At 36.6% G+C, this 23,053-nt stretch overlaps 2 protein-coding genes across 4 annotated transcripts in view; both read left to right on the top strand.

Moving 5' to 3' along the window:
• The first annotated feature begins 2,006 nt into the window (after positions 1-2,006).
• hmgn3 (high mobility group nucleosomal binding domain 3) lies at positions 2,007-8,433 on the top strand. 2 transcript variants are annotated; one of them, XM_043224552.1, is made up of 6 exons: positions 2,007-2,166; positions 4,030-4,080; positions 4,275-4,304; positions 4,638-4,688; positions 4,971-5,078; positions 6,379-6,931. In XM_043224552.1, exons 1-6 carry the CDS (start codon positions 2,152-2,154, stop codon positions 6,490-6,492), a joined length of 369 nt encoding a protein of 122 aa, XP_043080487.1. In that variant the 5' UTR covers positions 2,007-2,151; the 3' UTR covers positions 6,493-6,931. The 2 variants fall into 2 exon arrangements, with proteins under 2 accessions (XP_043080487.1, XP_043080486.1); XM_043224551.1 differs by lacking the exon at positions 6,379-6,931 and adding an exon at positions 7,693-8,433 and having other exon boundaries at positions 2,008-2,166.
• Positions 8,434-11,856: 3,423 nt separating this feature from the next.
• Positions 11,857-23,053, top strand: part of LOC122328653 (pleckstrin homology domain interacting protein) — a 30,879-nt gene continuing 19,682 nt past the window's right edge. The window contains exons 1-9 of one of the 2 annotated variants that reach the window (XM_043224464.1): positions 11,857-12,134; positions 12,246-12,304; positions 12,389-12,418; positions 12,569-12,628; positions 15,009-15,159; positions 15,684-15,782; positions 16,005-16,165; positions 21,503-21,724; positions 22,946-23,046. In XM_043224464.1, the coding sequence (XP_043080399.1) occupies positions 12,095-12,134; positions 12,246-12,304; positions 12,389-12,418; positions 12,569-12,628; positions 15,009-15,159; positions 15,684-15,782; positions 16,005-16,165; positions 21,503-21,724; positions 22,946-23,046 (923 nt within the window). In that variant the 5' untranslated portion in view covers positions 11,857-12,094. The remainder of the gene's footprint in view (positions 12,135-12,245; positions 12,305-12,388; positions 12,419-12,568; positions 12,629-15,008; positions 15,160-15,683; positions 15,783-16,004; positions 16,166-21,502; positions 21,725-22,945; positions 23,047-23,053) is intronic. The other variant, XM_043224463.1, reaches the window with a different exon arrangement.

Raw genomic sequence — 23,053 nt, 5'->3', positions numbered from 1 at the left:
TATAAATGCGGGGTTATCTGTGAAAATGTGTCAACTGGCTGTGTATAATTAGATATGTTTTGGTCTTTATAAACTGTAGTAATTTGGTATTTAATCATTTAATTTCAGGGTTTCTGAAGTTGTGAAATAATGTAGTTGATGTTGCTCATTGTGACTTTTTAATGAGGGATGTCACAATTCATACACGGACACAGATCAAATACTGAACTATGTTTTATTTTTTTAAAGACTTTGTATCTCATGGCCATTATTACTCAGCTTTAAAACAAATCTGGGACTAATCTAGTACTCATTGGTGATTTTTATTGTTCTGTCAAAAAATCTCACTGCAGACTATATTGCCATGCTTTTAATGGTGATCCCTTAATCGGTTTTCCAAAGCACTGAAACTTGATACTGTAGCTCTAAAATGGTTCATTATGAAATCAAATTCTATTATTTTATGATATTACAATGGCTTGAGTTTGATTTTGTGTGTTTTTTGTTTGTTATCTGACTTTGTATTGTATAGTAGATTTTTAAATATTGATCCTCGATGGTCATTCAAATACAGTTTTTATGATTAAAGCGTGTTTGTTACATCTTTCCACAAGCTTTTGAAAGAGAGAGAAAGCCGTCAACATCATACACACTGGAATATGCATAACCATTAGTCAGCGTGTGACATTGTGTATGGAGTGATCTCCAGAATCAGATCCATAGATGTGTGTGACCCAGAAATGTATGTTTGCTACATGAACATCCTTTTGTCATTAACAGGAAACCTCTGGTTGTCTTCTCTGGAGTGGCAGCAAGCTTCCAGAGGTACATGTGTGTTGTGAAGCATGGTAGAATGTTAACCATTGTCAAGTTACTATAGAATGTCATCCATTGTAAGGTCGTGGCAGAGATGTGGCCATTGTGGAGGGATGCTATTGTGAGCTTGTGGATGAATAGTTCTGTGCATTTAACCTCAAAATCGCTCGTGTGAATCCGTAATATCAATGATGAATCAATTATAGGTTTATAGTGTGAATCTTTAGACCAGTTGCGAAAATGTCACATTTCTGTATGTAACATTTCACACACAAGATGTTTTGCCATGCATGGGGGATGCCCAAACCAGGGCCTGTGGGCCAAAGATGTCCGTGATCAACTTTGATGATTAAGGCCGCTATGTCATAACACAAGAACAGGCAAAATAGGATGGGAAAAAAAACATTCTGTTGAAGCTTATATTCAATTATAGTGTATATTTTGGTATATTACTTTATTCAATTTTATTATAATGACTGGATATAATGCAAAATGGCCCTCAGACAAACTTTTTTTTGGCACTTTTTAATGAGTTTAGGGACCTTCAGGCATGTAAATAATGAACCATGCCATGAAGATATTTTTGCCACAATATTATTATTAGTATTATTATATTAGATAATTGCATTTATTGTATTGCTTTAAATGTATTCTTATTTAAATACAGATTTGCTTTTCTTGTGTAATGTAGTCATTTTAATTTAATTAAATATCAGTGTTTTCAACATTAATTTCCTGAATTCATTCATGCTGATTTAACAGGAGTGATACTGAAGCAGAGGCACCAGATGAGGTATGTGTTATTGTAATATAAGTAAGTAAATATTACTCTGCTATTCGATACGTTGTTGCAGTTACTTGGCTCATTAATGGTCACCATTTCTCTTTTTCAGTGTACGCTTGCATTTCTTTTGAGGCCGCGCATACGTTTCCCATACAGCCGAGCGTGTGGTGTCAAGCGTGGATTGGTGTGTCGTCGCTTTATCCCCCCTCTCACGCGGACCTTTAAACCCATCCAATACAAAGCGCTCTCATTTGCATACAGAGAGCGCGTAACCAATGAGCGTGAGCTGCTGAAGAGCTTTCCTAAATTCAAACCAATGTCTGAGCGCGTTATATTAACATTCGCCTCGCAGACCAATGGCTTTAAGGAATGGCAGTTAAGTGTGGACCGAACTGGCCAATGGACAAAGACGAGGGTAGAGTCTGAGGTCTGCATAATATTAACATGTTATTACCAGAGGTGTTTTAGATATTGATCCTGTATTCGGTGGTAGTTAAACTCACTCCCCCACCTCACAGGTCCATACCTGCTTTTCTAATTTAATAAGACAAGTGACAGGAAATTTTGCAAAAATGCCCAAGAGGAAGGTAAGCCAGTTTATACTTGAAAATCCTCACCTATCCTTGATTTTCACTGATTTTTTTAAAAGAAATAGCGGCTCGCGTTTCAACGACGAGAACGTACGCAGCGTCGAGCAGGTAAGACGAGGATCAAGTTTTTAAAAGCGTTCTATCCTAATCCGCGGTTTGGATTATGGAATCCTGCAAAAGCAATGGAACGCTCGGTCATCTTTGCATTCGATCATCGTCACACTTGCTGATTTCCTCCATGATAGTTGGCGGTTTAATAACCCGATGCCTCTTTCGCAGTGAAGTCGCCACTTTGTGCGCACTTGTGCTGAATGTCACTTTGCGGTGATGCTTCAGTCGCTCTCGGTTTGGCATCAAAACCGAGAGCTCTGCTCTCGCCGAAATCGTCCTGTACTCGCTCGCCACCATTTTAAGATGTTCGTTTTTTTATTAGCTCATTTCGTCGATCGATAGAGGTCCTCATTATTTTTGTATAGCCATGTTTAAACCGACAGGCTCTTCCTCCACCCCCATTGCGGAGCGGCAGACCCGTATGTAACCGAGCGCTCTTTCAGTCACACTCAACTCTTTCTCGCCTGCCTATAAAGGCGATTGTGACGGTTAGACAAAACAAAACACGGTTGAACTGTGGGCTTTGTAGAGAAATAAGACTAACAAATAACAATACTAATATAATGGTATGTTAAATTTTTTAAAAATCCTCAAATTATGCTTTATTGATATTGATCCACCAGCCCACTGAGCTTCACCATCCAACAGCAGCGGAAGACGTCGAATAATGCCTAGCATTGTGTGTGTGTGTGTGTGTGTATATGTGTTTGGGGTTGTTGTTTTTTTGTTTGTTTTTTCCCCCAGAAATTAAAAATCCGTAGAGATTGCACTAGTTTTATCAGGCAGAGATATGTTCATGATAGAGGCACTGAAGCGAGAGTTTCCCTAGGGGGAGTGTCTCCTAAATTAGTGAAGCTAAACAAATAATGGACACTTCACAAGAATAGGCGCCAAAATAAAGTTTTCCACATAAAATTAAATATATATGTGTTTTAAGTTTTTAAATTGAAATTGAAAAAGTTTTTAAATTTGACCTTTTGTTCAAACACAAAAGGTCAAATTAGTGTTTTTTTTAGTTTGTATGCCATTCATCCATCCCTTTTAAAACACTATATATGCATATAAACAAATATATAAATATCTCTCTCTTCTCTAAATTTATTGAAACAAAAAAAAAAATTGAAATGAGAAAATTAACTTTTGTTATGTAAATATTTTTCTGTCATGCTGTAAACATTACCTTTTAGATGTCAAAATATTTGTAAGGTTGTATGACTATCAGCAGATTATGTCAAAAGGACATTTTTGTAGGATTTAATGATTGGATACAACTGGGAAGTTGTAGACCTCTGCGATGAAGCTACTTTATTAATTGTTTATAACATATAATTCTCACAACAAAAAAAGATTAGATATGTGTATCTAGTTCTGTCACGTATGCATACCTTGAGTATATTATGAAATGTAGTAAATACATATCTATTTTGGCAAACAGTTTATTTAATGTGGCATATTAAATTAGTTAACAAAACAAATAACCAAACACATATGTGATTAAAACAGCGTATCTGATTATACCAGTGAAGTCTGACAGACAAAAGCTACTGCACATTGCCTGTGAACTGCGATGAGATTAGCATTTCCTTAATATTTATCAGTTAAAACGACAGCCTGTTAGCATTTAAAAGGAGATAGGTACTTAGTTTCAGAAGTCTTGAAATAAAGACGTCACATGCAAAAAAAATGTATTTGTGTGAAGATTTGTGTGTCTGTGTGTACAAATTTTGCGTGTTTGTTTCATCTGTACAGTCACCCGAGGGAGCAGAGGCCAAAGACGCCACCAAAGTTACAAAGCAGGAGGTAAACTACCATTCACATTTCTTTATCAAATCTAGAGCTCTTTAACGGCACAGTTTAATCCCTGTAAATTTCAGTTTACCTACATTTTTGACTGACATCACTGATACCAAAAAAATCAATTAAAAATCTTGTGGTTTAGCAATTGCAAATTTAATCAACTTTCTGCACACTTTTGATGCTTCTTCTTCTCTTAGCCCACTCGGAGGTCAGAGCGTCTCTCCTCAGTAAGTGTCTTTTCTGTCTTTCCATATGCCCATATGTTATTTGCATATCACCTAAAAGGGTTAAAAGCCATGAAAACCAGTTCTAGGAACGAGTTTGTCATAAACACAAGCAATATAGAGCTATCACATGCCCTCTAGGTATCCTCAACCGCAAACACATTGATAGTGTCTATGCATTATTCAGTTAATAATAATTCAATTCAATTGTACCTAACATTATTACCATTTTGTACATACATTTACCACTTATTATGGCCTTTGTGATATCGGTTATGAAATCCTTTCCCAGTTTTTTTTTTAACTTTCATCTTGTTGTCTTCTTTCAACCCATAGAAACCAGCTCCTCCTAAACCTGAACCAAAAGCCAAAAAGCCAGCTGCCAAGGTAATAGCCCTCTTTTCCTATTTTCTGTCTCTATCTTTGTGACATTTTAGCATGTTTTTGCATGTGCTTTGCATTGTAGGTAAGTTCTTTCCTGAGTATATGAAAGCATATTGATGAAGTTTGTGTGCTGTGTGAATGATATTATCTTTTTAGTAGCCAGTTTAATAGCATTTTCACAGTAGGAGGAACTGGAGTTGGCCGGTGTATTTTGGAGCAATTAAACTGGTTTGGGACAGGATTATTTAACTCGTCATCCCATATTTTTTTTTTTTTTTTGCACAGAAGCCATCCAATGACAAAGCGGTAAAGGAAAAGAAGGGCGGAGCCAAAGGAAAGAAAGAGGAGAAAGAATCTGCGCTCACTGCAAATGGAGAGACCAAGCCAGAGGAGGTGCGCTTGCTAGTACTTGCTTAGTTGCTAATACCATTGTGTTGCATTTACAGTAAGACCATTTGTCCATTTGAGAGGATAGAGGGAATATCTATGTGACCTTAAAAGAGAAAGAGTGTTAAATTACTCATAAAGAGCATGCATAATGCTATTTTTTACTCCTAAACCTTTGTATATCCATTACCGTTCAAAAGTTTGGTGGTGGTAAGATATTTTGATGTTTTCAAAAGTGTTATCCATTTATTTGATCAAAAATACAGTAAAAACATAAATATTGTGATATGTTACCATTTAAAATATAATTTTAATTCATGCTAAATTTTCAGCAGCCATTTTCCCAGTCTGTAGAGACATGATCCTTCAGAAATAATTACAGTATGCTCAGTTGAAAATCATATTTTTTTTCAGGATTGTTTGATTAATAGAAGATTCAAAATAAATTTGACATAGAAATATTTTATATGTCTTTACTGCTATTTTTGATGAATTTATGCATATCTTATTAAATAAAAATATAAATATCTTTAAACTTTTACTTTTGAAAATAAGCATAGCCTAACTTTTAGTTCCGCCCTACTTTTAGTTAGCATCGTTCATTTAACATTACATGTCGCTTGTCAAGTTGCTAGGTAGCTACATTTTACATAAATTTTGTCTCCCCTTCCTCAAAATGCTCTGAGATTACTTGAATCGTCTTTCAGGACATGAAAATTATTTTCATAGAACAGTTGTTGTGTGAACGAGAATGAAAGAGCAGACATGTGAGGTGGGAAAGAATGACCTAGTTACAGGCATGTTGTGGTGAAGTGTCTTCTGGAAGGTTTGTACTAGAATGACTGTGTGAATTGGTGGTATTCATGTAAAGTTCAGCTGGGCTGATAGTGCCAATGGCAAGTTTGGTTTTGAGGGTATAATGAATGCAACTCAAAAGATAATATTCCTTGTTCTTTTGTATTAAATGTGTTGTTGCATCGAATTAACTACTGTAAACCAGCTAGTAGTCTTATAATCTTAATCCAAATGAATCTCTGACCTTTAGTTAATTTTGTTGAATAGTCACAAACGGTGTATTTCCATCCTAATATAATTAGTAATTTTTTCACTCCTTGCTTTTCCTGTTTCAGAAGGACAAAATGACTAAAGATACATTACACATCAAGATTTTTTCAGTGCTCTGTACTAAAATGAATGACTTTATATTGACCAGTGTCTAAACATCTTTTCATATATCCCTTTTCATGGCTTCTGAAACACCTGCATGCGCCTGAACCCTCACTCGCACACACGCACACACGCACAGATCTGTGTCTCACGCTCATCTGTCAGTGTGTCATCATGGAGAAGTTCCGCCCCCTCCTTCCTGTCCATCCGAGGGCAGAGTGAGAGTGTTAGAGTAAAGGGTATGAGAGTTTGAAGACTGCAGTGTGTGCTTGCGTGCTCAGCCATCTCTTTATCTGAGACTATAAAAAAACTGAATTAATTACATTGTGAACGATTGGTAAAGAACGGTACTATAATGTTCATTACAGTGTGCATTCATTTTGATATTATAGATCATAACTTAAGAATTTTGAAGTGTTGTATTCTAGAGTGTACCCAATCGCAAAAACATTCAGTGGTCCGCTGTCCACGTAAGATTAGGATATAAAAGTATTTGTTTAAAAATACACACGTTACCTTGAATTGAATTCATTAAAATATAAGTTGATTTCCTTATAATTACATAAATGTAAGAACATAAATGCACTCTTCTGTTTTGTCATGTTGTTTATTATAAAGGAGGTTGTTGAGTTTTTAAAGAAGTAGTTCCCCTAAAAATGAAAAAAAGCTGAAAGTTGTACTTACTCACAGGCCATCCAATATGTAGATGAGTTCGTTTCTTCACCAGAACAGATTTTGAAAATTTTAGCATCGTGTCACTTGCTCACCAATGGTTCCTCTGCAGTGAATGGGTGCCATCAATCCAAAGAGCTGATTAAAAACGTCATAATGCAAAATCAATTCAAATGACTCCGATCTGTCAGTTAATATCTTGTGAAGCGTAAAGATACAAAAAAAACTAATCCATTATTTAGACATTTTTCCCATCAAAGTATTACAAGTCATTGACCAATACTTCTTTCTCTAGTGAAAAAGTCATCTCTTCTGCATCAAGAGAGAAATATCCTCTGATCAAGCACCATTTACAAATAAAAGCAGTTCAACACCTTTAAAGATAAAAGTAAAATCAAGCAGCTCTTCGCTTAATAGGATGTTAATCAATGGACTAGAGCTTTGCCAAATACTTGTGGATTATTGGGATGTTTTTATCAGCTGTTTTTCACTTCAGAGGGTCCATTGGATCTATATCTTGATTAGCCTGAGGGTGAGTACATTTTGGGCTGTCCTAATTTTTGGGTGAACTACTCCGTTAACAAATTATTTTACGATTTCTAATATGAGGTAAGTTTGTATATGGGTTTACTCATACTAACTGAGTGGCTTTGGTTCTGTCTGACTGACTTCACATCAGGTAATCTAACGGTTTTAGAAAAGCTAAAATCCTATCAAAAGTTCCCTGCATTAGGAAATCATACTCTTTTTCTTCTGTGCTTTTTTTTTTCACCCTGTATAGGAAACTGAGCCCAAGACCGAGGCTGAGGCGAAAGAGTGATTGAAGTTGTTTTCTGGAATAACAAAGAACATTTTTTATTCCTATTGAGTATTTTGTAAAATGCAAACTTTTTTAGACTTACCGTACTAGATTTCCTTAGCTAAAAGTCGACTCACACTCCCCGCTGAAGCACCGTACCTGTCTCCTTTTCTTTCATCTGACAGAAAGATAGATTCATTTCAAGGAAAAGCAACAGTTATTCTTGAAAATTTCACCAGCAGCTTGCCTGCCAAATGCAACCACTTGGAACATGTCACATCCTACATGTTAAAAGCAACCAGTTCCTCTTTTGCCACCAGAGCGCATATCCTTAGCTCCATAATATATATATGGTTACTAAGGTGCAAATCTTGGCTGTGTATTGTCTTTGAGTCTTGTTATTTAATTGGTTTAATATCATAAAAAGTGAGAGATACAGAAAGAGGGAGCAAATAGGGACGAGAGATTTAAATAGTAACCCTTTGCTTTTTTTTATCTCCTTTGTAGCATTTTGAAATTCAAGTGTGTTCTTTTAAAATTGCTGAATTAAACATGACCCTTAACAGTGGCAGAAATCCATAGCAATAAACAAGTGGTGCTTTGTGCTAGAAGGTTAGGAAAACTCTACATGAACTGAATCTCAGAAAGATGTACAAGTCCACAGAACCGGTTTGAGATACTCTCTGTAAAATGTTTTCAAATAAAAGATGAATAAACGGTCAATTGGCTCCTGTGTGTTTCTTACTAGCTATTGCATTAATGCCTCACGAGTACTAGGCTTATAAACAAAAGTTCAGTATGTTACAATATTGTAACAACAATGGAAGATGGTCAGATTACTACCAATCTTTAATGTCACGTCTTTCAATAATTTATTTATTCATACGTTTTTTTCTATTGCATACAGTTATTGTAAAATTATGTTGGATAAACATCTGTGAACTAAAGCAGGTATTTAACTTCTCAATGGTGCATCAAAAATCCAGATGTAAGAGAAAAACTTTCAGCGTGTCTTCCTCTGGAAAAAGTATTGTGAGAATATCGAATGTCATGTGATTTAAAACAGCATATTACTGGTTAGACTGTGCCATTAATAACAAAAATACAATTCATATGGTTAAAATAATAGCAACACTATAACATAGTTAACTTTGTGGAAAACTCTTGAGGGTCCAGGGTTTTTAGTCTAAAGCTACAAAAGCCTTTCAGTGTAGTTCTTTATACACAGACACATGTGACCCTAAACGCACACGCACACGCACACACTCGCTAAATACAACTGCTGATGTCAGAAAGTGAAAGGTCAGCAATGCCATGGGGAGGCAGGAACAGAGAAGAGGAAATGAATGGACTGACAACACTCGTTGGTCTGGACTCCTGTCTTTCTGCAGGTCCAGCCAATAGACAAAAAGCCCCATATAGTCATAAATGTGTTTAATGATTACACAACATAATTCAGAAGTACAAATATTTAAGTTCTCTCTTTTTAAGCGATTTGATTGTTTTAGAGGATTTGCACACTTTGTATTTCATAGTGTTGCTGTTAATTGTTCGAGGTGTAATTGTTTTGCAAAGTAGACCCACTGCATTTACATTTAAAATACTTATTTACCACTAAACATTAGCGCAAATGTAGTATAAATAAAATGGGACAGGAAACTTTATTCACATTATTCGTATCGTCCACATTGCTTAACTTCAAATATACCACGAAATCTCATATATGTACGATTAAATAGTAATGCGTCGACAACATAGATATAAATATTATACACTGAAGTATAGAATTAAGCACAGATCTATGTATGATTGATTCTGATACAGAATTGGTGACAGAATTGATGTGGCTGACGCATGCATGATTATATCTTCACTTTAAATATATTTTATAAGGCCAATTTTTACTCCTCATTAATAGATGTTACTCTTTGTGAAATGTTTTAATGATCAGGCTTTCATTAATACTTATATTTTTGGAAACTATAGCAATCTGGAATTATCTGTTTAATCTGCTGAGATGCCAGAGGGAAAAACTTTCAACTTGATTTATTTACCCTTATAACCTTTGACCCATGTTTGGCCCCTGAACTCATCAACTGAAATGATAGGCCTGACCTCCAGTGGCAAGAAAAAATACTGCAGGCCACTGATGACAAAATAACACAACATTCTTCCATTTTACGATCTTTAACCCAATATATTCTAAGAAGGGGTTTATGGTTTGTATTTTTAGTATTCTGGATCAAAATGACTCACACTTTGAATGTTTTTTTTTCAGTTGTCAGAACCTACTTGTGAAGTTTAATGCCTACTCAGCGACTTCATCAGATCACCACCGTTACTCAAAAGTGTGATAAGTTGCATCAGTTTTTTTTAAGTAGCCTTGAAGCCAAAGCTGCTATATTCAAGTAGTTCTTAAGTATCTCACTGCTTTTCTCCTCTGCACTTACACTCCTAGTGTCAGACGTTTAGCAAGTGTTACATCACCAAATGCAGTTAAAACTAACTGTTGAACTCAGGATTTTCCTATAGCAAGGGCACACAGCAATTTGTCTTTATAAACAAAAAGTCACAGATTGTATCAAAGTCACCTTTTTAGCTCAGAGAAAGAAAAGGAAAGGCAAACCTCAAACACTTCCTTTGTCTAATGCCTCACTTTGATGCCTCACCCCTTAAAACAAGAGTGTGGTAAATATATATTTGCGATTATAATGGCAATGTCAATGCCGTACATAAATACAACGCTAACTAAGCAAACACTTTTTAATTAATTTATTTACTCCCATTTGGGGATGATATGTACATACATTCAAAAATTCACAAACACTATCATATATGTCAATTGTATATGTAAATGTGCATTGTATGCACAAAAATACATTTAAAATATATAGGGCATGGTGAAAATCTGTTCAAATTATTATTAAATGGTTGCTAGGTTAATAAGCCTCGGTTTGAACTCTGATTTGCATCACTTGCAAAACACGGTCAAAGAAAAAAAAGGAGGTTTAGCCTCTTGAACTTCACAAGCATTGGCTGTAAAACAGCTGGTGGTGCTTATTTAACATGGATAACTAATTAGGGAACTTAGTTTTTAGACTGGTTAGACCGCGAACTCCACAGCTACTGTACTGAGCATTATCCTTACAGAAGGAGAAAACTCAACAGGCCTTTTCAATGTTGTATGACTTACTTATCTAAATGAAGTCCGTAGGGCATATAAAGTACATCTTGAGCTGGCTCATTTAAAACAGACACCCTACTGCTTGCTTATACATTTGATTGCTTAGATAAAATAAAAAAAATGTAATACTTTTATGTAATGAACACAGCATTGTAAACAGAAGTATTAAAACACTTTGTCCAATTTATTTAACTGTGTTTTCCGCCTCTAACTAGAAGTGGATGGATGTTGTTGTTTTTTTCAAAATAGATACAACCTCTGACATAAATATCTATATATAAAAAAATAATACAGATGTCCTATTTTGTCTGGTGTTGCCATTACTCAGTGGATTCCTGTTAGTTACAAGGTTTAATTCATTACATTCTCCCTGTTTACAACCCTTCCCCCATTTTACTGCCCGCTCGCTTTTGGGAAAGAAATGGAGGACTTCCCAATCCAAATCACAACCAAGAGAGGGGGTGGGTTCCTTGGAATAAGTCTGGTTTAAGATTCAAACAAATGGACTTCTATACACTTTACAACCACGCGAATACGGTGGTATTCAGGTGTTTGATAGCGAGCTTCAATATGCTGTTGTGAGAGAAACATGGTGTGAGACCGAGCTTCGCTGCCTGCAAGGTCGACAGACCGAGGAACAAGAGGCGCCATTAAAGATCAGGGTCTTGGATTTAGCAGACAAATCACCGTAGATGAACGAGTAGTTACATTATTGCATAAAATAAGCCACCATCGCCTTCTTTTCCCTCTTCAGCGTTAGCATCGCAGCCTCCCTGACAGCACAGTCCTGCGCGTACGTACTACACTCTACTCGTGTATTCCTGCGCAAAGGGGTTGTGCTTTTCGGAGGGAGGAGGGGGGCGAGGAGCGTAAACTGAAACCCAAAATATTCCCGAACACTTTAAGGCGCATTAAACTGCGCGTTTTAGAAACATCGTTGCTCGTCCACCCCAAACGCCCCGGCGCTCGGGATGTTTGTCCGCATCGACGCGTGGCACGTTGTGCCCGAGAAGGGACTATTTTGCGAGAGCGCGGAAGCCTCGCGCGACGTGCCGGATCTGCTTTCTGTGTGTGTTGGGTGAATGGAGGCGCAGCTCTTCCTGGTGAACAAACACTGACAACTATAGGGCAGCCTAGCGATACCCGCTTCCCAGAACGGCCACACACACCTTCTCCTTCACCCCCTAAACAACCCTAAACATGGCTGCTGAGCGTAAACACATCGCGCAGTTGAAATCCGGTGAGTAAAAGGGACTGAGAAAGGTGACGTTGGAATATTTTTATATACATCTGCCTTTCCCACCACGTCCTTCTTGAAAGCTAATGTAGCTCATTCTCCCCCATCTCGCAGAACTGTACTTCCTAATAGCCCGGTTTTTAGAAGCTGGACCTTGTCAGGACGCGGCAGAGGTGGGTGATTTTGCAATTTAGGACTGTAAACGACATTTCTGGAAAAGATCGAAGCGTAATTTGCTATTTTTGTGCTTTTTTCAGACCTTGATACGGGAGGTTCAGGAGAAGGAGGTAAGCAGCGCGAGCCCTACTCGCGTCGCATCTCACTGCGCTGCACTTTAGGCTGTTAATTTCGCGCAGATTTCATATTTATGCTTTAAAACACAAAATCGAGCCCTTAGAATTTACCCAGACCCATTTAACCCCGCTTTTCCATTACAGCTGTTACCCCGTAGGATTGACTGGACTGGCAAAGAACACCCAGGGAGTTACGAAAATTTGGTAAGGGATCCCTATAACCGAGAGAAAACTTTTTAGAGAGCAAAATAAGAAATTGAATTTCCCGCAATTTTTAAATCAGGAAAAAAACTTAACCCGAACGCACGGGCAAAAACCAACCTCGGGGTTAGAAAGGACCGTCAACGGGTGAACCCAGAGCCTGGCCTGACCTCAGGGATATGAGTTTGGTCACAGTGCTGTCCGCAAGGTGTAAATAGATGTTAAAATTGATGTAGAAATAAAGAGACGTCATGAATGTGGTGCTATAAGGGGAAGGGAGCGGAGGGAGGAGGGACCAGTGCGCCACAGACTGAAAGCGGGGCGGGATGGAGGCGCTCTGCTCCATGTAATACAACCATAGTCAGGGTAAAATACCCCTTTTACCTTAGTTTATTTCACTTAAACTAAGCTTTTGGAGCAGGAAGCAACAAAGCCGGAGTCGTAGAGGATCTCAGCAGAGTACTGGGGATTTTTTTTTTAAGTGGCCCCGACAGTTTGCTCCTTCGGAGGAAATAATTTTTGAACAGACAGTGTTGAGAGACTCGAGGCCGATAATACAAATGAGAGGTACATCGAAATGAGTACGTATCGATTAATTTATTAATTACCATATTTAGGAAGGCGGATAAGTAAATAATCGGATTGTTTGCGTTTTTCGCTAGCTCTCCGTTTCATGTAGGGACGTCGCCTGAGAGGACAGTTTGACTTCGCTTCCGAAGTGAGGGGATACAAAAAAATATCTTGATTTTAAAACTTAGTGTGTGTTTTGATCCAGCCCCCGTTACGGCCAGCCCCCAGTATATATCAGTTGCGTAACTAATAGACTCAACTGTCTGTTAATCACACAGGCTGTTACTGCTGTATCGCCGTCGTCTCCTCCACTCGGTGAAATTCACACACATTGTAGCGATAATCTGTTATTTTGTATCCGCGATTGTCTCGCGGCTGATCTCGTGCGCCGCTACGCCACTAGATTCCAGTCAGTGTATTATAGTGAGTGAATGCGTGTGTTTTGTGTGTGTGTGTGTGAGTGAGTGAGTGTGTGTGTGTGTACGCGCAAATGTGACCGTTCGTGGATGATTTCACTGCCGTGCGTGGAGATGTTAAAGCCCATGTCTGCAGATTGTGGGTAGGAATAACGCGCACGAGACTTTACCGCCTGATGTTGGCGCTGTCAATTATTATTATTATTTTTTTTTCGGTCGGGTCTCCAGTCCCTCGATCAATATGTTAATGAGCTATGCAATCTGCATTAATTATCATTATTCATAAGATTAATTAAGTAACGATTATAATAACAACACCGCATTGAAATTGTAATGGAAAATAAATTATAGCGTGGAAAAATAGCTATATATGTAAAAACATATATGCATTTAAATAAAAAAATCTAAATTTTGTTTTTTAGTAATTACATCCGCAAAATAATAAATACGTAATGCATTAACAGCAAAACGGTATACTAATTAGGAACGATGATTCATTAACTTAACTGTAGATATATTTAGATTTTAATTTATAATTAGTGTTTTAATATGCATACTCTGATTCACTCTGTGTTAAACATCGCTTTACTCATACAGTCATTAGCTAAGCTGAGTGTGTGTGGATAGATATGAAATGTGTGTGTGCTCGCGCGTGTATAGACCAATAGGATGACGCTAAATGCAATTAAAGCCACATTAATTACTGGTCTGCCTTTGGAAGCTGGATCTGCTGAACAGGCTTGATAAAAGATGCCCGGACTGACGCGTTGCGCAGGGGGGGAGAACATTTTACGCCGTAGATTAGATTCATCTCTAGGGATAATATGGAAAGATAAAAAGCGCTTTGGAATACGGCAGTAACACCGTATTGTTTTGTAAACGTAGTGTCGAATATAATCCTCTATAAGATTGTAATTATGCTGTTAAATGAACGTTTTTTATGCGTGCACTATCGATATCTGGTAAATGCCTTTTTAAGTGCATACCTTTATTTTGTTGCCTAATTATTTTTAAATACACGTTCATTAGGATAATTTAATGGTGATGCTGGTAATTTTGAACGAAAGCATTCACATGCTTTGATTGAATTGTAGTAGCAGTGGATTTTTAATTACCGAATTTTATACCTGTAATTATATTTAGAAATCTATTTATGTATGTTAGCGTTAAGATTGTAAATTGACTGCCAGGTTGGAAAACGTTTGCATTATAATTGCACAAAAACAGGCTTTTGCATTTTTATCACCTTTTTTATAACATCTCAATTCTGTGCGTGCATTTATTACAACACCTTAATTATGCATATTGTTAGCTATATAAAAAATATGTTTACAAATGTATTTAAATACAAATGTATATCTGTTTGCCCTAATGGACTTTTGTGATTGTGTGTATAGGTCAAATTGTACAGGCACATCTCTCCAGATCACCTGTTGCAGGTGTGTGAGCGAGTGAGTCCTCTTTTAGAGAGAGAAGTGCCAGCCAGTGTACCTGGAGTTAACTCACTGCTGGGAGCTGGACGCCAGTCAGTGCTACGAACAAACAAGAGTGAGTGTTTCTGTCTGCGTTTTAAACGTATTCATTAAAAAACGGTAAAACGGTTAACAGACAAGTTAAGCAATAAAACACGTTTTTTGTAGTATTAACACCATAACTGCCGTAAAACAATGTCATAACGAATTGTGCAAATGTGCAATTTGTGCCACTGTTTATAAGTGAAAAGCTGATGACAAGGAGAAAACGTAGCATTAGGCACATTCATTAAAGGGATTAATATTGATCTTTTAATGTTTAGAAATGGCATTTCACGACTGAGTGAGATATGTAAGCAAGTATGTAAAAGAAGGAGGAATGATAATTGACAAGTAGTGGTGGAATTAATATTAATGCTGCCTTCAAATTAAAACAGATTCCATAGCAATTAAAACTTCTGCATGTCTATAACATTATCAACAATACTAGAAATAAAACGAAACGATGGAGGTGTGTGTCAATACCGTGTAAGCGTGTCAAGGGATTCAGTCCGTTCTACGGTGTATATTTAGTGACGATCCCACGTGTTTGTTTGCAAGGTTGTAAGCACGTGGTATGGAAGGGGTCCGCCCTCGCAGCACTGCACTGTGGCAGGCCGCCCGAGCCGCCAGTCATCTACGGAAGCCCACCCAATATTGGTAAGTCATCTCTCATTGGTTGCTTTGTTGATGTATTCCAGTGGAAGGAACAACAGTTATACACACCCTCATACCTTTTTATTGACTTGAGTATTGAAATAGAATTTACATGCTCAAATAAAGAAAGTAGGACATTGTTATTTGTTTGTAAATTAAAGGGCTGTGTTAAGATTTTACTTAAAAAGCTGAAAATTTAAATGTATTTGCACTTATGTCCTGTAGTGGAAACGGTGTACAGTCGGAGGCTGAATGGCTCGTATCGGTTGGGTCAGTTGGTTCCTACAGCTGTTTACCAACATATGAAGATGCACAAGAGGATTCTGGGACACCTGTCATCTGTGTACTGTGTCACCTTCGACCGCACCGGTCGCCGCATCTTCACAGTAAGACATCTGGGGGGTTTTTCTGGCAGGAAAAATTTACAGTGAATTCCACTGGGTTTTTTTTTTTAAACAGTATGTTTCTGAAATGTTATAATTAGTATTTGAATTGTGATTCCTCCCTTTGTTTCCTCTTTGAGTACAGAATTTTGGAGGGTAGTATTACATCAGGTTATGGAATTTTAATTTGTTTGTCATGTTCTTGTGCTGTCAGTGTGCTCTTGTGTGTGTGTGTGTGTGTGTGTGTGGGAGTATGTACGTGCTTGTATGTGTATTTGGAAACATTTAAATGGTTTGACCACAGGGAGAAGGTATTTTGTACATATTAATTTATTGTTGAGTTTTATTGTTTTATTGAACGATATTGTTATTGTTTTATTGAGTTAATTGGGTGGTTGGAAGACTTGGCTTCAATATCAGCTTTTCAAAAAGAGATTTCAAAAACGCTGAACATGATTGGTTTAAGTAATAAAAGCATTCAAAGAATGAATGCAAGAGTTTGCTTGCATACTCTTTGGGATAGGAAGTCTTGTTCTTATTTATAACAGCATCTGAAGCACATTCCAGAAAGTAATGGGAATTTCTGATTTTGATTTGATTTCTCATTTTTATTTATTAGCTATTAGCTTAGGACGATTGGTGTAAGGATACATATTTGGTATGTAATCTCTGTAAAATGATATATTTGACATACCTATTCTGTGATCACGAAAGGACTAGGACAGAAATAGAAATTTATTGGTCAGAATTTGTTTACAGTGTATGGCGTGCAACTCCCTACCCACATAATAATTTTTAATTTACACTTCATTTAAAATTGCCTACGATGTTTTTGCTTTTAGCAGTATTTAATATCTGATATCCAGTATATTTAAAATTGGAGTAAATTCTGGAATATCTATGCGTTCATGAATTATTGTACTAATTAAGCAGTCTGAAGAAACAAAAACTGATGCGCAATATAGTAGATTTAAATAGCTTTGCCTCCAGTGTGGCTTTAATTAGTCTGTAAGCCTCATTTAACTGTATACATACAACTCTATGCCTATCCATTATGGAATTTAAAGGGATGTCACTAAAGTTTTTAGGGTGCTGTTAACATGTCATAATAATAAAACGCTTGAGGTCAAAAACTTTAACACTGAAAATCCCCCAATGAACAGAATGTTCTCAAATGTCCCACTGAAGGAAGGGATCTGATCGCTGTTAGGTCCAGATGTCTGAGTGGGTTTGGGTTTTTAACGGTTTTGAAAGCAGCTGTTGTTTTATGAGTTGATCAGGGACCTGCATGTAAGAGAGTTTTATGTTCACACTGTATGTAGGTCCTGTGGTTCAAAAGTGCTGTGCTATAGTTTATCATGGAGTATCATTAACAGAGGCATTGACTTAACTTGTGTTTACTTGCATGGCATAATGATTTGGATAAAAGCATAAATAAATGTATCAAAGCAGGTTGGTCTTTTCATATTTTGAAGTGCCGCAGTACTGAGTCATTCATCGTGTGCACAATGTGTTTTGCATGCATTTTGATTCAAATGTTTTGGTCCACTAATATGTTACGTTTGCTCCAAACTCCACAAGTTTGTGTAAAACCTGATGATCATGTTCTCGTGCCTGATTTGAGGATGATCCTAAGAGAATATTGTGCTTTATTGGAAACAAGAAACTCAGAAAGTCTGCCTGCACGCATGATTAGTGTCAGAAACGTATGTGTTTGATCAGTGATCCAGCAATATGTCCATTTTACATTAGAATTTTTACTTTGTTTTACAGTTTTGCCAACACCTAGTATAGGGGCCATTTCTCACTATTAACCAGTTGCTTATTAGCCTGAATATTGTGAACATATTGCATGTTTATTAGTACTTAGTACCATATTCTATATCCCTAATCCTAACCAGTACTATTAATAAGCAGCAAATTAGGAGGTTTTTGAGGCAAAAGTCATACTGTACTGTAAAGGGTTGTTAATGAAATTAAATGAAAACGGTGTGATGAAATTTTCAATTTTCAAATCTTGAAACTTATTTAGGGGTTTTAAAGAATTTGCAAACTAAACTGAAAATTTGGGAGTCAGTATGATTTACATATTTTTGTGAATGCTTTTGTTTAATAGGGATGCATTAAACTCATCACAAGTGACAGTAAAGAAATTGAAATTTTTAAACTTTCTATTCATTAAAGAATGCTAAAAAACATATGTTTCTAAAAAAATATTATTGTTATTGTTATACTGTTATAAAAAAAAGCCTTTTTTTTAGCATTGATAATATTAATAATAAATGTTTCTTGAGTACCAAAGCAGCATATTCAATGTATTTCTGAATTCTAAAAATGAAACACTACCCTTTAAAATGCAATATTACAAAAAGAAAGGTTATTGTAATCATATTTCACATTATTTCTGTTTTTACTGTATTATAGACCAAATAAATGCAGACTTGTTGAGCATAAGCGCTTCTTTCAAAAGTATACCAAAAAATACCGACCCCTAACATTTGAACAGTTAGTGTGTGTCCTTAATAAATCAGACTCTATGGCCCTTTGTTGAAATTTCAGTGAGTAGTTCTTTTCTTTCGTCCGATGTTGTGCTACACTGGAAACTCTGTCTTAATTTCCTAGTGACTAAAAGGGTATTTTTAGACAGTGAGCCTTCTGATCTCACAGGGACAGATAATGTTTTGACTCTGGGATAAGTGTAGAGGTCAAAGGTCCTTCACATGTTCCGCCTGTCTAAGCATACTGTTGCTTGGTGACATCATCACGTCCGCAAACTTCTTCAAGATTTTGTGGGGGCGTGTGTGTGTGTGTGTGTGGGTAAGTGCACGTGTTTTGATTTAGGCATTTCTCGGATATTATCTCACTCTCAGCCGTCGGTGTGAGCTGTAGTTAACGCTCGTCAGAGCTCTGTAGGATCGTGCATGTGTGTGTGTTTTGCTGATGTGTGTTTTTGAGTGTGCACTCTTGGGTTCCATTTTACTCTGCAAGTTTTTAATGCTCCAAAAATGGCTGAACAGCAAGGATTACTCCCCCTCTTTCTCCCTCTCCCTCCCTCTTCCCTCTATCTCTCTCTCCTACTCCTGTTCTCTTTGTCTTTTCCTCTTTCGATCGGGGTCTCTCTGTGTTTTCTCCTTCTCTTTTTTCTTTCTATAGGTCTTTTTCTCCCGGCGTAGGGGGGCGTGTCCGTGCGCGCATGTTGAAAAAAAGTGTTTCTTTTATGGAATTGGCTGCGAGCCACGAATAAAATCATCTCTTTCATATTCCTGAGCCATTAGCCAGTGTGTCATTGGCATTCCGTCTGTGTTTAACAGATCTTCGGGAATGTTCGTCTCTGTGTGTGGCTTGGGGATCATTTTTCTTTGCCCGATTCGATATGCGTGTGTGGCCTGCTAAAATCAATGTTATTATCACAGTTAATTCCGGTGTTTCTGGAAACAACTGTGATATTTTCGTGTTGTTAAAATCACGTTTACGAAATGAGGAGGAAAATGGCAAGCTGATTATCTTAGGGGAAAAACATCTTTCAATCAAGCTGTGAGTGAAAGATGGGGTTCAAGTTGTTGCAGGTAGCGCTTGCTTTTTTTTATGGTCTTCTGTCTGTTGTCATGGAAATGCAATGCCACAGTGCCGCAGTTTTAGGTTAAAAGCATTTTTGATTCACCTTGCAGTAAATTCACATTGGACTCGTTAAATGTAGTATTATTAACAAATAGTAACATTTGTGACAGAAGACAGTTGTAATCTTTCTGCAGGAAACGTGGGGGATGATATACTCTCATCATTGTTTGGATTCATAAAGAATCTTTTAAAAGGCTTTCGTAAGAAGTCTCTTGTTTATTTATTTATTTTTTAAATCAAAAATACAAAAATGGAATATGTGTGATATGAATTACTGAAAAATACGATATCTGATATTAACATTAATCGAAATTAATATAAGTACAATTTAAAACTGTTTTCTATTGTAATATTTTAATGCAATTCCATATATTCAACAGCCATTACTCCAGTCTTCAGTTTCACACAATCCTTCAGAAATCATTATGATATGCTGCTATTTCATTTTTTTTAAGTATTATCAATCTTGTGCTGATATTTTTTTTCAGTTTTTTTTTAATGAACAGTAATTTTGAAATACAGCATTTATTTAAAAAAAATATGGAACATTGTAAATGATTTTACAGTCATTTGACCAATTTAATGTGACCTTACTGAAAAATGTTTAAAAGTTATTTAAAAAAAAAAATGTACTGACCTCAAACTTTTGAACAATGCACTTGTCCCACTGCATATTTTACATTTAAAGAATACTAATGATAGTTAATATAAACATTAATATAAAACAATAATCAATATATTTAGTGTTATAGATTGTGATAAAGTACAGGCATATTATTAGTAAAATGTTACATGTAAGAGTTTTGTAAGATTGATTGTTATTTTCCACAAATAGTTATTTGGCTATGGACCCTTTTCACAAGACCGTGATGATGCATTTAATGTTCATCAGCATCATAAATTCTTGAAAGTTTTGTGTAATTGTTTTACTATGTACATTTATAACACTTTTATTTGTATTATATTACCTTTTCATCAAATAACAAAAAAGAAAAACTAATTAACGCTAATGTGTGGGTGTTTCTAATGCAATGTCTATGGGAGGGGTGTTTCTATCTATCTTGATATCTTGCTGTCTTTTATTTCTTTTTATTGAATGTTGTGAAAACACAATTTCTTTTGCTATTTGAGCAAATGAGAATGCAAAAAAATATATTTGTGGTTTTTGTCCGCTCACCCAACTATGAGAAACCCAAAAGTGTGAAAAAGGTATAGAAATAGCTCATTTTGTGTAGAAATTTAAAGATAAAAAAAAATATAAAAAAGTAAAGTTATTTCAGAGGAAGAGGGTAGGTTTGTTGATGGTTTTGATTTCATGCTGACTTTATTAGCAAGGTAAATTTCCAACATGGTTTTGGATACATAAAACAATAGGGTTGATTTAGGGTGAGCTTCAGTTTTGTTTTTGGTTACTGTTACTCTTAGGTAATATGCTTCTCTTGGCGCAGACTGAACTTGTTATCTGAGCTTATGTAATTGTGAAAGTAAATTTAAATGACTTGATATGCCCATCTTTAGAGGCCCAGGGCAATTGGTTTAACTTCAGACGTTTGGATGAAATCTCTGCTTGAGTTAATTAATTAGCAAAACACTTGATTAAATTCTAGTGGATTTTATTTGGCTGCACAGAGACCAAACTTTCCAGAGAGAACTTTTGAAGTCATTCTGACGCACGACTTTGGCAGGGTCTGAGGGTTTACCGTGTGCGGTGTGCATCCTCAGGGTTCGGACGACTGTTTGGTGAAGATCTGGGCGACGGATGACGGGCGTTTGCTGGCGACACTGAGAGGTCATGCGGCAGAGATTTCAGACATGGCTGTGAATTATGAGAACACCCTGCTGGCAGCCGGCAGCTGTGATAAAATGATCAGAGTGTGGTGCCTGCAGACCTGCGCCCCGCTGGCGGTACTGGAGGGCCACGCTGCATCCATCACGTCATTACAGGTGTGCCACACGTTTGCATTCACAATTCAGCTCTTCTAACAGACACAATGTTATGAGACATGCATGAGAATTTCAGAATTACTGCGAAAGAGGACCATATTGCACACCATTCTAGGATTATAGTGTAAACCGTCACCGTTATGGTGATTCATGTTCTCTTTGGCTGGGAACTTGGACCTTTTAATTCATTTTCTCCCAGCCAATGTTACAGAACAAGTTACACTGAGAAAATAAACTAAGCATTAACTTTTTTTTTTTTAGGTTATAGTGCCAAAGCATAATCATTTATGAACAATTAACCTTAATTGTACTCTGGTTAAAAAAGTACTTATGTAAGGGGTGAGACTTTTATGAGTTGTTAACCAGGTCAGCAAATCAGTTTATTTCAAGTTGATTAGATCAGAGATTTTCACAATGCTTGTGTCTTTAATGCAGCTTTACAGAAAATGCTTGTTTCAATGTTACAATTAGCAGTGAAATGTATTCTACTAAAACAATACAACAACGTAATTTATTCAATCTGCAGTTTATGCTGGGAACCTAAGTGCCAGCAGATTATTGTAATGCAGACATGGCTAATTATTGTGTGTACAGCTCATTGATGTTGCTTTACAGTCACTTCCTACAACTGTTCGCTGTGATGTCAAAATATAGTGTTACGTAATTATAATAAACAGCAGAACTACTGCAAAAATGACTATGAAACTAGTAGTCAGAAAGTTTAAAAAAAGACAGAAAGTATTTTACGCTCACCAAGGTAACATTTATTTAATCGATTAAAAACAATAATATTGGGAAATATTGTTAAACTGACTGTTTTCAATTTTAATATATTTTTAAAATGTAATTTATGTTACGGTAAGCTGAATTTCAATCAGCCATTTCTCCGGGCTCAAGTGTCATGCCATCCGTCAGAAATCGTTCTGATATGCTAAACAAAGCAGTTTTGCTCTTTATAGATTCGTTATAGATACGTAAAAGATATTAATATCTGTACTGTTACTTTTCACTTTTGATCAATTTAACGCATCATTGCTGAATAAATATCATTTCTCTCTTTCTCTCTCTCTTTTCTTTCTTTCTCTCAAAAAAAACATGGCTGACCTCATACTTTCAGATTAAATTTACAGTGTATGTTTTTCAGTGTATATAGGCGTGCACAATCACACACCCACTCATGGAACATTTGCTGTGTTGTAATGCCGTGTCGTCTGTGTGTAGTTTTCTCCTCTGTGCAGTGGCAGTAAGAGGTTCCTGTCCTCAACTGGAGCTGACGGCACCATCTGTTTCTGGCAGTGGGACGCACGCACGCTCAAATTCGGGTGTGTG

The sequence above is a fragment of the Puntigrus tetrazona genome, chromosome 23 (genome assembly GCF_018831695.1).
Source record: "Puntigrus tetrazona isolate hp1 chromosome 23, ASM1883169v1, whole genome shotgun sequence".
In the NCBI taxonomy this organism is placed as follows: domain Eukaryota; kingdom Metazoa; phylum Chordata; class Actinopteri; order Cypriniformes; family Cyprinidae; genus Puntigrus; species Puntigrus tetrazona.
The sequence above is the reverse complement of the archived record's forward strand: the minus strand, read 5'-3'. Positions and strand labels throughout refer to the sequence as shown.

Coding starts and splice junctions, on each gene's coding strand:
- hmgn3 (XM_043224552.1), top strand. Junction 4,305..4,637: donor GGTCAGAGCGTCTCTCCTCA/GTAAGTGTCTTT, acceptor TTCAACCCATAG/AAACCAGCTCCTCCTAAACC. Junction 5,079..6,378: donor GAGAGACCAAGCCAGAGGAG/GTGCGCTTGCTA, acceptor ACACACGCACAG/ATCTGTGTCTCACGCTCATC.